This window comes from Coloeus monedula (assembly GCF_965178545.1).
Source record: "Coloeus monedula genome assembly, chromosome: 33".
In the NCBI taxonomy this organism is placed as follows: domain Eukaryota; kingdom Metazoa; phylum Chordata; class Aves; order Passeriformes; family Corvidae; genus Coloeus; species Coloeus monedula.
This window is the reverse complement of record NC_138813.1, coordinates 2,715,287-2,730,555: the sequence shown is the minus strand read 5'-3', so window position 1 is coordinate 2,730,555 and position 15,269 is coordinate 2,715,287. Positions and strand designations below refer to the sequence as shown.

The window sequence follows — 15,269 nt, the reverse complement described above, 5'->3', positions numbered from 1 at the left end:
CTGGTTTTTTTCTTCTTTTCTCTTGGTTTTGTTCGGTTTTCTCTTGGGTTTTTTCCTTTTCTCTTGGGTTTTTTCCTGCCATTTTCCCCTGCATTGTTCCTTGGGTTTTTTCCCCATTTTTTTCCTGGTTTTCCCCCTTTTTTCCCGGTTTTTCTCCGTTTCCCCCCATTTTCCCCCCATTTCCTCACTTTTTTGGGGGTGTCTCTGCTCCCCTGACCCCCTTATTTTTCCCTCATTTTTCCCCATTTTCCCCAAAGGCCACGGGAAGGGTCCTGAAATCCCATAGAAGGATTCCTAAAAATCCCATAGAAAGGATCCTGAAAGTTCCATAGAAAGGTTCCTGAAATTCCATAGAAAGGTTCCTGAAAATTCCACGGAAAGGGTCCTGAAAGCCCATGGAAAGGGTCCTGAAATATCATAAAAGGATTCCTAAAAATCCCATAGAAAGGGTCCTGAAAGTTCCATAGAAAGGGTCCTGAAATTCCATAGAAAGGGTCCTGAAATTCCATAGAAGGATTCCTAAAAATCCCATGGAAAGGGTCCTGAAATCCCATAGAAAGGTTCCCAAAATCCCACAGAAAGGGTCCTGAAATCCCATAGAAGGATTCCTAAAAATCCCACGGAAAGGGTCCTGAAATCCCATAGAAAGGGTTCTAAAATCCCACAGAAAGGTCCCCAAAATCCCATAGAAAGGTTCCTAAAGTTCCATAGAAAGGTTCCTAAAAAACCCATTAAAAGGTTTCTAAAATCCCACAGAAAGATTCCTAAAAATCCCATAAAAATGTTCCTAAAATCCCATAGAAGGATTCCTAAAAATCCCACAGAAAGGTTCCTAAAATCCCATAGAAGGATTCCTAAAATCCCATAAAAATGTTCCTAAAATCCCATAAAAACCTTCCTAAAATCCCATAAAAAGATTCCTAAAATCCACAAAAAGATTCCTAAAATCCCACAGAAAGGTTCCCAAAATCCCATAAAAGGATTCCTAAAATCCCATAAAAATGTTCCCAAAATCCCATAGAAAGGTTCCTAAAATCCCACACAAAGATTCCTAAAGTTCCATAGAAAGATTCCGAAAATCCCATAAAAATGTTCCCAAAATCCCACAAAAACATTCCTAAAATCCCACAGAAAGGTTGCTGAAATCCCATGGAAAGATTCCCAAATCCCACAGAAAGGTTCCTAAAATCCCATAAAAAGGTTCCCCAATCCCCCAAAACATTCCCCAATCCCCCAAAAACCTCCCCAAATCCCCCAAAAACCTTCCCAAATCCCACAAAAACCTTCAGAAATCCCCAAAATCCATTCCCAAATCCCCCAAAACCATTCCCAAATCCCGTTTTTCCCCCAGGATTCATCACCGTGACCCCGCAGCTCTTCATCAACTCCAAACTCCCGTCCTACAAAGCCCTCAACACCTTCACCTCCAAACCCCCCAAAAACCTTCTGAAATCCCCCAAAACCTTCCCAAATCCCCCAAAACCCTTCTGAAATCCCCAAAATCCATTCCCAAATCCCACAAAAACCATTCCCAAATCCCGTTTTTTCCCTAGGATTCATCACCATGACCCCGCAGCTCTTCATCAACTCCAAACTCCAGTCCTACAAAGCCCTCAACACCTTCACCTCCAAACCCCCCAAAACCCTCCCAAACCCCCCAAAACCTTCCCAAATCCCACAAAAACCTTTCCAAATCCCCAAAATCCATTCCCAAATCCCCCAAAAACCTTCCCAAATCCCGTTTTTCCCCCAGGATTCATCACCGTGACCCCGCAGCTCTTCATCAACTCCAAACCCCAGTCCTACAAAGCCCTCAACACCTTCACCTCCAAACCCCTCAAAAACCCTCCCAAACCCCCCAAAACCTTCCCAACCCCCCAAAACCTTCTGAAATCCCCAAGATCCATTCCCAAATCCCACAAAAACCTTGTCAAACCCCCCAAAACCATTCCCAAATCCCGTTTTTTCCCCCAGGATTCATCACCATGACCCCGCAGCTCTTCATCAACTACAAGCTGCAGTCCGTGGCCCACCTGCCCTGGCGGATGCTCACCTACAAAGCCCTCAACACCTTCACCTCCAAACCCCCCAAAAACCTTCTGAAATCCCCCAAAACCTTCCCAAATCCCCCAAAACCCTTCTGAAATCCCCAAAATCCATTCCCAAATCCCACAAAAACCTTCCCAAATCCCGTTTTTTCCCTAGGATTCATCACCATGACCCCGCAGCTCTTCATCAACTCCAAACTCCAGTCCTACAAAGCCCTCAACACCTTCACCTCCAAACCCCCCAAAAACCTTCTGAAACCCCCCAAAACCTTCCCAAATCCCACAAAAACCTTTCCAAATCCCCAAAATCCATTCCCAAATCCCACAAAAACCTTCCCAAATCCCGTTCTTTCCCCAGGATTCATCACCATGACCCCGCAGCTCTTCATCAACTCCAAACTCCCGTCCTACAAAGCCCTCAACACCTTCACCTCCAAACCCCCCAAAAACCTTCTGAAATCCCCCAAAACCTTCCCAAATCCCACAAAAACCTTTCCAAATCCCCAAAATCCATTCCCAAATCCCACAAGATCCTTCCCAAATCCCGTTTTTCCCCCAGGATTCATCACCGTGACCCCGCAGCTCTTCATCAACTCCAAACTCCCGTCCTACAAAGCCCTCAACACCTTCACCTCCAAACCCCCCAAAAACCTTCTGAAATCCCCCAAAACCTTCCCAAATCCCACAAAAACCTTTCCAAATCCCCAAAATCCATTCCCAAATCCCACAAGATCCTTCCCAAATCCCGTTTTTCCCCCAGGATTCATCACCGTGACCCCGCAGCTCTTCATCAACTCCAAACTCCCGTCCTACAAAGCCCTCAACACCTTCACCTCCAAACCCCCCAAAAACCTTCCCAAATCCCGTTTTTTCCCCAGGATTCATCACCATGACCCTGCAGCTCTTCATCAACTCCAAACTCCCGTCCTACAAAGCCCTCAACACCTTCACCTCCAAACCCCCGAAAAACCTTGTGAAATCCCCCAAAACCTTCCCAAATCCCCCAAAACCCTTCAGAAATCCCCAAAATCCATTCCCAAATCCCACAAAAACCTTCCCAAATCCCGTTTTTTCCCCCAGGATTCATCACCGTGACCCCGCAGCTCTTCATCAACTCCAAACTCCAGTCCTACAAAGCCCTCAACACCTTCACCTCCAAACCCCCCAAAAACCTTCTGAAACCCCCCAAAACCTTCCCAAATCCCCCAAAACCTTCTGAAATCCCCAAAATCCATTCCCAAATCCCACAAAAACCTTCCCAAATCCCGTTTTTTCCCCAGGATTCATCACCGTGACCCCGCAGCTCTTCATCAACTCCAAACTCCCGTCCTACAAAGCCCTCAACACCTTCACCTCCACACCCCCCAAAAACCCTCCCAAATCCCTCAAAACCCTTCTGAAATCCCCAAGATCCATTCCCAAATCCCACAAAAACCTTCCCAAATCCCGTTTTTTCCCCAGGATTCATCACCATGACCCCGCCGCTCTTCATCAACTCCAAACCCCAGTCCTACAAAGCCCTCAACACCTTCACCTCCAAACCCCCCCAAAAACCTTCCGAAACCCCCCAAAACCATTCCCAAATCCCGTTTTTTCCCCAGGATTCATCACCATGACCCCGCAGCTCTTCATCAACTCCAAACCCCAGTCCTACAAAGCCCTCAACACCTTCACCTCCAAACCCCCCCAAAACCCTCCAAACCCCCCAAAACCTTCCCAAATCCCACAAAAACCTTCAGAAATCCCCAAAATCCATTCCCAAATCCCACAAAACCTTGTCAAACTCCCCAAAACCATTCCCAAATCCCGTTTTTTCCCCAGGATTCATCACCATGACCCCGCAGCTCTTCATCAACTCCAAACCCCAGTCCTACAAAGCCCTCAACACCTTCACCTCCAAACCCCCCCAAAACCCTCCAAACCCCCCAAAACCTTCCCAAATCCCACAAAAACCTTCAGAAATCCCCAAAATCCATTCCCAAATCCCACAAAACCTTGTCAAACTCCCCAAAACCATTCCCAAATCCCGTTTTTTCCCCCAGGATTCATCACCATGACCCCGCAGCTCTTCATCAACTACAAGCTGCAGTCCGTGGCCCACCTGCCCTGGCGGATGCTCACCTACAAAGCCCTCAACACCTTCATCGACGACCTCTTCGCCTTCGTCATCAAGATGCCCATGATGTACAGGATAGGCTGCCTGCGCGACGGTACGCTCGCCATTCCCGCCGGGAATTCCGGGGAATCCCGGGAATTCCGGGGAATTCCGGGAATTCCGGGGGTGGGCAATGCGGGGTGGGTGGCGGGGGCTTCTCCCGGATTTTTCCCCCCTCTGTCCCGGTTTCCAAGGTGGCTCCTAAGGAAAGGTAGGAACCCACCTTGGGGTGGTTGGTGGGACCTGGGTTGTGTCTGAGTTGTAATTTTGGGGTTTCTGAGTTGTAATTTTGGGGTTTTGGGGGATTTTGGGAGTGGTAGGTTTTGAGGATTATTTGTTTGTAGTTGTTGTGAATGTGGTGTGGTGGTGGTTTTTAATGTTGAGTAATTGTTCTAAATTTTGTGATGGTTTTTAGTGTTGAATAATTGTTAGAAATGTATTATGGTGTTGGTTTTTAATGTTAAATAATTGTTAGAAATGTGTTGTGGTGTTGGTTTATTTTATGTTAAATAATTGTTAAAAATTTTGTGATGGTTTTTAATGTTGAATAATTGTTAGAAATGTATTATGATGTTGGTTTTTAATGTTAAATAATTGTTAGAAATGTATTATGACGTTGGTTTTTAATGTTAAATAATCGTTATAAGTGTATTATGATGTTGGTTTTTAATGTTGAATAATTGTTAGAAATGTGTTGTGGTGTTGGTTTATTTTATGTTAAATAATTGTTCTAAATTTTGCGATGGTTTTTAATGTTGAATAATTGTTATAAGTGTATTATAATGTTGGTTTTTAATGTTGAATAATTGTTAGAAATGTATTATAATGTTGGTTTTTCATGTTAAATAATTGTTAGAAATGTATTATGATGTTGGTTTTTCATGTTAAATAATTGTTATAAATGTATTATGATGTTGGTTTTTAATGTTGAATAATTGTTAGAAATGTGTTGTGGTGTTGGTTTTTAATGTTAAATAATTGTTCTAAATTTTGCGATGGTTTTTAATGTTGAATAATTGTTATAAGTGTATTATAATGTTGGTTTTTCATGTTAAATAATTGTAATAAATGTCTTGTGATGTTGGTTTTTCATGTTAAATAATTGTTATATTCACAACGCATTTATAACAATTATTCAACATGAAAAACCAACATCACAAGACATTTATTACAATTATTTAACATGAAAAACCAACATTATAATACACTTATAACAATTATTTAACATGAAATAAACCAACACCATGATACATCTATAACAATTATTTAACTTGAAAAAAACCAACATCACAAGACATTTATAACAATTATTTAACATGAAAAAAAATCACAACATTTATAACAATTATTGAACATGAAAAAAACCAACATTACAATACATTTATAACAATTATTTAACATGAAAAAACCAACATCACATTTATAACAATTATTTAACATAAACCATCAGAACACATTTATAACAATTATTTAACATAAAGAAACCATTATCTCAAGACATTTATTACAATTATTTGACATGAAAAAACCACAAAATTTGTAACAATTATTTAACATGAAAAAACCAACATTACAACACATTTTTAACAATTATTTAACATAAAATAAACCAGCATCACAATACATTTATAACAATTACTTAACATGAAAAAAATCACAAAATTTATAACATTTAACATGAAAAAACCAACATCACAACACATTTTTAACAATTATTTAACATAAAATAAACCAACACCATGATACATCTATAACAATTATTTAACTTGAAAAAAACCAACATCACATTTTTAACAATTAATTAACATAAAATAAACCAGCATCACATTTATAACAATTAATTAACATAAAATAAACCAGCATCACAATACATTTATAACAATTATTTAACATTAAAAAGCCAACATTACAACACATTTATTACAATTATTTAACTTAAAATAAACCAACATCACATTTATAATAATAATTTAACATAAAATAAACCATCATCACATTTATAACCATTAATTAACATAAAAAAACCAACATCACAAGACATTGATAGTATTTATTTAACATGGGAAAAAAAATCACAAGACATTTATAACAATTATTTAACATGAAAAAAGATCACAAAATTTATAACAATTATTTAACAGGAAAACCCAACATTATGATACATTTATAACAATTATTTCACATGAAAAACCAACATCACGATACATTTATAGTAATTATTTAACATTAAAAACCAACAGCACAATACATCCATAACAATTATTTAATATAAAATAAACCAACATCACAATACATTTATTACAATTATTTAACATCAAATAAACCAGCATCACATTTATAACAATTATTTAACATAAAAAACTAATATCACAAGACATTTATTACAATTATTTAACATGAAAAAAACACATCAGAAAATTTATAACAATTATTTAACATGAAAAAACCAACATTACAGCACATTTTTAACAATTATTTAACATAAAATAAACCAACATCACATTTATAACAATTATTTAACATAAAATAAACCAGCATCACATTTATAACAATTATTTAACATGAAAAAAAATCACAAAATTTATAACAATTATTTAACATTAAAAAACCAATATCACAAGACATTTATTACAATTATTTAACATGAAAAAACCACAAAATTTATAACAATTATTTAACATTAAAAAACCAACATCACAAGACATTTATAACAATTATTTAACATGAAAAAAAATCACAACATTTATAACAATTATTGAACATGAAAAAAACCAACATTACAATACATTTATAACAATTATTTAACATGAAAAAACCAACATCACATTTATAACAATTATTTAACATAAACCATCAGAACACATTTATAACAATTATTTAACATAAAGAAACCATTATCACAAGACATTTATTACAATTCTTTAACATGAAGAAACCACAAAATTTATAACAATTATTTAACATGAAAAAACCAACATTGCAACACATTTTTAACAATTATTTAACATAAAATAAACCAGCATCACAATACATTTATAACAATTACTTAACATGAAAAAAATCACAAAATTTATAACATTTAACATGAAAAAACCAACATCACAACACATTTTTAACAATTATTTAACATAAAATAAACCAACACCATGATACATCTATAACAATTATTTAACTTGAAAAAAACCAACATCACATTTTTAACAATTAATTAACATAAAATAAACCAGCATCACATTTATAACAATTATTTAACATAAAATAAACCAGCATCACAATACATTTATAACAATTATTTAACATTAAAAAGCCAACATTACAACACATTTATTACAATTATTTAACTTAAAATAAACCAACATCACATTTATAGTAATAATTTAACATAAAATAAACCATCATCACATTTATAACCATTAATTAACATAAAAAAACCAACATCACAAGACATTGATAGTATTTATTTAACATGGAAAAAAAAAATCACAAGACATTTATAACAATTATTTAACATGAAAAAAGATCACAAAATTTATAACAATTATTTAAGAGGAAAAAACCAACATCACATTTATAACAATTATTTAACATAAAAAACCAATATCACAAGACATTTATTACAATTATTTAACATGAAAAAACCACAAAATTTGTAACATTTAACATGAAAAAAAACAACATTACAACACATTTTTAACAATTATTTAACATAAAATAAAGCAGCATCACAATACATTTATAACAATTATTTAACATTAAAAAACCAATATCACAAGACATTTATTACAATTCTTTAACATGAAGAAACCACAAAATCTATAACAATTATTTAACATGAAAAAACCAACATTGCAACACATTTTTAACAATTATTTAACATAAAATAAACCAACATTACATTTATAACAATTAATTAACATAAAATAAACCAGCATCACATTTATAACAATTATTTAACATGAAAAAAAATCACAAAATTTATAACAATTATTTAACATTAAAAAACCAACATCACAATACATTTTTAACAATTATTTCAAATAAAATAAACCAACATCACAATATTTATAACGTTTTTTTAACATTAAAAAACCAACATTACAACACATTTATTACAATTAATTAACATAAAATAAACCAGCATCACAATGCATTTATAACAATTATTTATCATTAAAGACCTACATCCCAATACATTTATTTAACATGAAATAAACCACATTAGAACACATTTAGAACAATGATTTAACATGAAATAAACCACATTAGAACACATTTAGAACAATGATTTAATATCAAGTAAACCACATTAGAACACATTTAGAACAATGATTTAACATCCAATAAACCACATTAGAACACATTTAGAACAATGATTTAACATTAAATAAACCACATTAGAACACATTTAGAACAATGATTTAACATCAAATAAACCACATTAGAACACATTTAGAACAATGATTTAACATGAAATAAACCACATTAGAACACATTTAGAACAATGATTTAACATGAAATAAACCACATTAGAACACATTTAGAACAATGATTTAACATCCAATAAATCACATTAGAACACATTTAGAACAATGATTTAACATCCAATAAATCACATTAGAACACATTTAGAACAATGATTTAACATCAAATAAACCACATTAGAACACATTTAGAACAATGATTTAACATCAAATAAACAACATTAGAACGCATTTAGAACAATGATTTAACATCCAATAAACCACATTAGAACACATTTAGAACAATGATTTAACATCAAATAAATCACATTAGAACACATTTAGAACAATGATTTAACATGAAATAAATCACATTAGAACACATTTAGAACAATGATTTAACACAAAATAAACCACATTAGAACACATTTAGAACAATGATTTAACATCCAATAAATCACATTAGAACACATTTAGAACAATGATTTAACACAAAATAAACCACATTAGAACACATTTAGAACAATGATTTAACATCAAATAAATCACATTAGAACACATTTAGAACAATGATTTAACATTAAATAAATCACATTAGAACACATTTAGAACAATGATTTAACATCCAATAAACCACATTAGAACACATTTAGAACAATGATTTAACATCAAATAAATCACATTAGAACACATTTAGAACAATGATTTAACACGAAATAAACCACATTAGAACACATTTAGAACAATGATTTAACATGAAATAAACCACATTAGAACACATTTAGAACAATGATTTAACTTGAAATAAACCACATTAGAACACATTTAGAACAATGATTTAACATCCAATAAACCACATTAGAACACATTTAGAACAATGATTTAACACAAAATAAACCACATTAGAACACATTTAGAACAATGATTTAACACGAAATAAATCACATTAGAACACATTTAGAACAATGATTTAATATCAAATAAACCACATTAGAACACATTTAGAACAATGATTTAACATGAAATAAACCACATTAGAACACATTTAGAACAATGATTTAACATCCAATAAACCACATTAGAACACATTTAGAACAATGATTTAACATGAAATAAACCACATTAGAACACATTTAGAACAATGATTTAACATCAAATAAACCACATTAGAACACATTTAGAACAATGATTTAACACAAAATAAATCACATTAGAACACATTTAGAACAATGATTTAACATCCAATAAACCACATTAGAACACATTTAGAACAATGATTTAACATCCAATAAATCACATTAGAACACATTTAGAACAATGATTTAACATCCTCCCATTGTGCTCTGACATTGAAACAGTCCAGTGGAAAAGGGAGAAAACCCAAAATTCCAGGGAAAGGGAAAAAAATTCAACTCTCAGTCTCTCTGCGGAGAAAAAGAAGCTGAAATTGGCCAAAAACGGACCAAAAAGTGACCAAAAACTGAGCAAAAACTGAGCAAAAACTGGTCAGGGAGCAGCAACCCGGGTGCTTCCTCGCTCCCCTGCTGCTGCTGGGGGAAAAAAGTCGCGATCTCCGTGCGACCCCGAAAAAGTGGAAAACCGCCCCAAAAAAGTGGGAAAATCCCCCAAAAAAGTGGGGAAATCCCCCAAAAAGTGGGGAACCCCCCCCAAAAAAGTGGGAAAATCCCAAAAAAGTGGGGAACCCCCCCCAAAAAAGTGGGAAAATCCCCCAAAAAAGTGGGAAAATCCCCAAAAAAGTGGGAAAATCCCAAAAAAGTGGGGAAACCCCCCCAAAAAAGTGGGAAAATCCCCAAAAAAATGGGGAAACCCCCCCAAAAAAGTGGGAAAATCCCAAAAAAGTGGGGAAACCCCCCCAAAAAAGTGGGAAAATCCCCAAAAAAATGGGGAAACCCCCCCAAAAAAGTGGGAAAATCCCCCCAAAAGTGGGGAAACCGCCCCCCAAAAAAAGTGGGAAAATCCCCCAAAAAAGTGGGAAAATCCCCAAAAAAGTGGGGAAACCGCCCCAAAAAAGTGGGAAAATCCCCCAAAAAAGTGGGAAAATCCCCAAAAAAGTGGGGAAACCCCCCCAAAAAAGTGGGAAAATCCCCCAAAAAAGTGGGAAAATCCCCCAAAAAAGTGGGGAAACCGCCCCCAAAAAAATGGGGAAACCCCCCCAAAAAAGTGGGAAAATCCCAAAAAAGTGGGGAAACCCCCCCAAAAAAAGTGGGGAAACCCCCCCAAAAAAAGTGGGAAAATCCCAAAAAAGTGGGGAAACCCCCCCAAAAAAGTGGGAAAATCCCCAAAAAAATGGGGAAACCCCCCCAAAAAAGTGGGAAAATCCCCCCAAAAAAGTGGGGAAACCGCCCCCCAAAAAAAGTGGGAAAATCCCCAAAAAAGTGGGGAAACCCCCCCAAAAAAGTGGGAAAATCCCCCAAAAAAGTGGGAAAATCCCCCAAAAAAGTGGGGAAACCGCCCCCAAAAAAATGGGGAAACCCCCCCAAAAAAGTGGGAAAATCCCAAAAAAGTGGGGAAACCCCCCCAAAAAAAGTGGGGAAACCCCCCCAAAAAAAGTGGGAAAATCCCAAAAAAGTGGGGAAACCCCCCCAAAAAAGTGGGAAAATCCCCAAAAAAATGGGGAAACCCCCCCAAAAAAGTGGGAAAATCCCCCCAAAAAAGTGGGGAAACCGCCCCCCAAAAAAAGTGGGAAAATCCCCCAAAAAAGTGGGAAAATCCCCAAAAAAGTGGGAAAATCCCAAAAAAGTGGGGAAACCCCCCCAAAAAAGTGGGAAAATCCCCAAAAAAATGGGGAAACCCCCCCAAAAAAGTGGGAAAATCCCCCCAAAAAAGTGGGGAAACCGCCCCCCAAAAAAAGTGGGAAAATCCCCCAAAAAAAGTGGGAAAATCCCAAAAAAGTGGGGAAACCCCCCCAAAAAAGTGGGAAAATCCCCAAAAAAATGGGGAAACCCCCCCAAAAAAGTGGGAAAATCCCCCCAAAAAAGTGGGAAAGTCCCAAAAAAGTGGGGAAACCCCCCCAAAAAAGTGGGAAAATCCCCCAAAAAAGTGGGGAAACCCCCCCAAAAAAAGTGGGAAAAATCCCCCAAAAAAGTGGGAAAATCCCCAAAAAAATGGGGAAACCCCCCCAAAAAAGTGGGAAAATCCCCCAAAAAGTGGGAAAACCCCCCCAAAAAAGTGAAATAACCCCCCGTGAACGAGCTGCAAAAAAAAAAAAAACTTGGAGAAAGCTTCGCTCAGTTTTTCCTCCCCCCTTTTTTAGGGTTTAAAGTCATAAAAAGGCACAAAAATGAATTTCTGGGCGTAGGGCAGCGATTTGGGATGGACCCCATAAAGTCACCCCAAAACACGGGACGGCCACGGCTCCCAACGCGGGTGGGCAACGCGGGTGGGGGAATCCCGGGGTTTTTTTTTTCCCAGAAGGAAAAAGCAGCCGAAAAGAGCCACCCCCTCCCTCTAGCCAAACTTCGGGCCACCCCCAGGTGAAACCAAACAGTAGCCAAACCCCCCCACCCCGTAGCCACGCCTTCCGTAAACACCCAAGCCATTCATCCCGCTAGCAACGGAGAAAGGGAGGAAAACCCCCCCCTCTTCAACAACGACCCCCCAAAACCCCCCCCCCCCCCAAAAAAACCCCAACCCCTCCAACCACCCCGACACCCTCCTCTCACCGCATCCCCTTTTTCTCCCCCGCTCTCCCGGTTTTCACCGTCCGTGACAGACGTGGTGTTCTTCGTTTACCTCTACCAGCGCTGGATCTACCGCGTGGACCCCACGCGCGTCAACGAATTCGGCGGCACCGGCCAAGCCCCGGCGGCTCCCAAACCACCCCCGGACGCTCGCCCCGACCCCACAGCGTTGCCCACCGGGCCCCCTGCGCCGCAGGAGAAACCCCCAGAGGACAAAAAGAAGGATTAAAAAACCCCCCCCCCACCCCACACACACACACTTCCCGCACTTCCCCATCCCAATCCCACCCCAATCCTCACCGCCCCCCAAAATCCTCCAGCGCATCCCGAAATTCCCGAAGGATTCCTGGAACGGCCGAGGGGGGGGTGGGGTTGGGGTGGGGGTGTGGGGGGGGTTGTTTATTTTGTTTTTTTTTTCTTCTCCCCCCCCTCCTCTCCTCTCGCTGTGTGTCCCGTTGGGGATTTTTGGGGTGCGGGGTGTGGGGAGGGGGTGCCGGGGGTGTGGTCCGGCCGCGTGTCGCGTCCCTGTCGTGCTCCATCCCATCCCATTGTGCCCGTGTGGTAGGAAAAGTGTCCACGGAGCCGCCGCGGCGCCTGTTCCATAAAGAGCTGATTTCACCCCAAAAAAAAAAAAGAAAAAAAAGACCCGATTTCACCCCAAAAAAAAAAAAAAAAAAAAAAAGACCCGGAACGACGACAACGACGATGAAACCCCCCCCCCACACACACCCCCACACACTCCGTTCCTCGGCGCCCCTTGAGGGTTTCCCCTCTTCCTTTCGGGGGGTTTCCTGCTTTTTGGGGGGTTTTCCTGCTTTTTGGGGGGTTTCCTGCTTTTTGGGGGGGGTTTTCCCGCTTTTTGGGGGGTTTTCGTGCTTTTGGGGGGGTTCTGCTTTTTGGGGGGGGGGTTTCCTGCTTTTTGGGGGGTTTTCCTGCTTTTTGGGGGGTTTTCCTGCTTTTGGGGGGGTTTTCCCGCTTTTTGGGGGGTTTTCCTGCTTTTTTGGGGGGGTTTTCCTGCTTTTTAGGGGGGTTTTCGTGCTTTTTGGGGGGTTCTGCTTTTGGGGGGGGGGGGTTCCTGCTTTTTTGGGGGGGGTTTCCTGCTTTTTGGGGGTTTTCCTGCTTTTTGGGGGGGTTTTCCCGCTTTTTGGGGGGTTTTCCTGCTTTTGGGGGGGTTTTCCTGCTTTTTGGGGGGGGTTTTCCTGCTTTTGGGAAGGGTTCTCCTGCTTTTGGGGGGTTCTGCTTTTTTGGGGGGGGGGGTTCCTGCTTTTTTGGGGGGGGTTTCCTGCTTTTTGGGGGTTTTCCTGCTTTTTGGGGGGGTTTTCCCGCTTTTTGGGGGGTTTTCCTGCTTTTTGGGGGGGTTTCCTGCTTTTTGGGGGGGGTTTTCCTGCTTTTGGGAAGGGTTCTCCTGCTTTTGGGGGGGTTTTCCCGCTTTTATGGGTTTTTCCTGCTTTTTGGGGGGGTTTTCCTGCTTTTTTGGGGGGGGTTCCCGCTTTTTGGGGGGTTTTCCTGCTTTTGGAGGGGTTCTGCTTTTTTGGGGGGGGGGTTCCTGCTTTTTGGGAAGGGTTCTCCTGCTTTTTGGGGGGTTTTCCTGCTTTTTTGGGGGGGGTTCCCGCTTTTTGGGGGGTTTTCCTGCTTTTGGGGGGGTTCTGCTTTTTGGGGGGGGGGTTTCCTGCTTTTTGGGGGGGTTTTCCTGCTTTTTTGGGGGGGTTTCCCGCTTTTTGGGGGGGGGTTTCCCGCTTTTTGGGGGGTTTCCCATTTTTTGGGGGGGGGGTTCCGCTTTTTTGGGGGGTTTCCCGCCTTTTAGGGGGGGTTTCCTACTTTCTGGGGGTTTTCCTGCTTTTTTGGGGTGGGTTTCCCATTTTTGGGGGGGTTTTCCCGCTTTTTGGGGGGTTTCTTGCTTTTTGGGGGTTTTCCTGCTTTTCTGTGTTATTTTCCCGCTTTTTTGGGGGGGTTTTCCTGCTTTTTTGTGGGTTTTCGTAATTTTGGGGGGGTATTCCCGCTTTTTAGGGGGTTTCCTACTTTTTGGGGGATTTTCCCGCTTTTTTGGGGGAGGTTTCCTGCTTTTTTGGGGGGTTTTCCCGCTTTTTGGGGGGAGGTTCCTGCTTCTTTGGGGGTTTTCCTACTTTTTTGGGGATTTTCCTGCTTTTTTGGGGGGGGTTCCTACTTTTGGGAAGGGTTCTCCTGCTTTTTTGGGGTTTTCCCGCTTTTGGGGGGGTTTTCCTACTTTTTTGGGGGGTTTTCCTGCTTTTTGGGGGGGATTTTCCGTTTTTTGGGGTTTTTTCCTGCTTTTCTGTGTTATTTTGTGTTGATTTTCCTGGTGTTTTTTGGGGGTGGAGGGGGTCCCATTTTTGGGGGGGGGGGTTATTCCACTTTTTTGGGGGGATTTTCCCACTTTTTTGGGTGGGTTTTCCCCACTTTTTGCGGGGATTTTCCCACTTTTTTGGGGGCGGTTTCCCCACTTTTTCGGGGCTGGCAAAGTCACCGAGGGTGGAGCAGCAGCTCCAGGGATGAGGGAGCCCCAATTTGAGGGGGGGGGGGTGGGGAGGGGTCCTGGGGGTCTCTCTTGGAAATGGGGGGGGGGGATGGGATCGGGAATCCCCCCGATCCTGGGGATTCCTCCCGATCCCGGGAATCCTTCCCGGTGTTGGGTTTGGGGCAGATCCTGGGGTTTTTTGGGGGGGGGGGTTCTCGGTAATTTTGGGGGGGGGTTCCGGGGGTCTCCCCGTGTCCCCCTCCCGCGCTCGCGCCAGTCACGTGTCCCCGGCGCCGGCCCCGCCCCTCGGCCGCGTGCCCGCGCAGGCCACGCCCCCTCACGTGTCCCAGCACCGGCCCCGCGGCCGCACGTGGCCCGCGGGAGGGCACGTGACCCGGAGCGGGAGCTCCTATTGGTCGTCGGCGCTGTCGG

The 15,269-nt window shown here is 40.5% G+C and overlaps 1 protein-coding gene across 1 annotated transcript in view; it reads left to right on the top strand.

The window, feature by feature from the left end:
• The window catches only part of CLPTM1 (CLPTM1 regulator of GABA type A receptor forward trafficking), a 55,923-nt gene extending 43,086 nt beyond the window's left edge, over positions 1 to 12,837 (top strand). Inside the window, 2 exon segments of the mRNA XM_082299643.1 lie at positions 4,091 to 4,258; positions 12,397 to 12,837. Of these exon segments, the coding sequence (XP_082155769.1) occupies positions 4,091 to 4,258; positions 12,397 to 12,593 (365 nt within the window). The 3' untranslated portion in view covers positions 12,594 to 12,837.
• Positions 12,838 to 15,269: the final 2,432 nt, after the last annotated feature.